At 51.9% G+C, this 1,211-nt stretch overlaps 1 protein-coding gene across 1 annotated transcript; it reads left to right on the top strand.

Moving 5' to 3' along the window:
- Window positions 1-6: 6 nt before the first annotated feature.
- On the top strand, window positions 7-1,206 carry LOC113962377 (toll-like receptor 6; the record flags this gene model as incomplete). Its single annotated transcript, XM_027673135.1, has 1 exon — window positions 7-1,206. A coding segment is annotated over exon 1 (1,164 nt), but the record flags the coding sequence as incomplete, so codon positions are not given.
- Window positions 1,207-1,211: the final 5 nt, after the last annotated feature.

Below are 1,211 nucleotides of genomic sequence, written 5' to 3'. Positions count from 1 at the left end.
TTGCAATGGAATAAATTTGAGAGCCTTCTCAAGGTAAGCTTCATGACCAGCCGTATGAAATCACTGAAATATCTGGACATGAGCAACAACTTGCTGCGCCACGATGGAGCTGACGTACAATGCCAATGGGCTGCGTCTCTGACAGAGTTGGACCTGTCCTCCAATCAATTGGCAGATGCCGTCTTTGAATGCTTGCCAGTCAATATCAAAAAACTCGACCTACAAAACAATCAGATCAGCAGTGTCCCAAAGGGACTGGCTGATCTAAAATCCTTGGAAGAGCTGAACCTGGCATCGAACAGGCTGGCTGACCTGCCGGAGTGCAGTGGCTTTACATCCCTGCAGTTCCTGAACATAGAGATGAATTTGATCCTCACCCCATCTGCTGACTTCTTCCAGAGCTGCCCAAGGGTCAAGGAGCTACAAGCTGGGAACAACCCATTCAAGTGTTCCTGTGAACTGCAAGACTTTATCCGTGTGGAGAGGCAGTCAGGGGGGAAGCTGTTTGGCTGGCCATCAGCGTATGTGTGCGAGTACCCGGAAGGCTTGCAAGGCACGGAGCTGAAGGACTTCCACCTGAGTGAACTGGCCTGCAATACGACGCTGCTGCTCGTGACAGCCCTGCTGCTGACACTGGTGCTGGTGGCCGTGGTGGCCTTCCTGTGCATCTACCTGGATGTGCCCTGGTACGTGCGGATGACGTGGCAGTGGACGCAGACGAAGCGGAGAGCTTGGCACAACCACCCCAAAGAGCAGGAGACCGCTCTGCAGTTCCACGCGTTCATTTCCTACAGCGAGCACGATGCGTTGTGGGTGAAGAACGAGTTGATCCCAAACCTGGAGAAGGGGGAGGGCTGCATACAACTGTGCCAGCACGAGAGAAACTTTATCCCCGGCAAGAGCATTGTGGAGAACATCATTAACTGCATTGAGAAGAGCTACAAGTCGATCTTTGTGTTGTCTCCCAACTTTGTGCAGAGCGAGTGGTGTCACTATGAGCTGTACTTTGCCCATCACAAGTTATTCAGTGAGAATTCCAACAGCTTAATCCTGATTTTACTGGAGCCGATCCCTCCATACGTTATCCCTGCCAGGTATCACAAGCTGAAGGCTCTCATGGCAAAACGCACTTACCTGGAGTGGCCGAAGGAGAGGAGCAAGCATGCCCTTTTCTGGGCTAACCTGAGGGCAGCTATTAACATTAACCTGCC

Source organism: Neopelma chrysocephalum, unplaced genomic scaffold (assembly GCF_003984885.1).
Source record: "Neopelma chrysocephalum unplaced genomic scaffold, ASM398488v2 Primary Assembly neopelma1_156249, whole genome shotgun sequence".
Classification (NCBI taxonomy): Eukaryota; Metazoa; Chordata; class Aves; order Passeriformes; family Pipridae; genus Neopelma; species Neopelma chrysocephalum.
The sequence above is the reverse complement of the archived record's forward strand: the minus strand, read 5'-3'. Positions and strand labels throughout refer to the sequence as shown.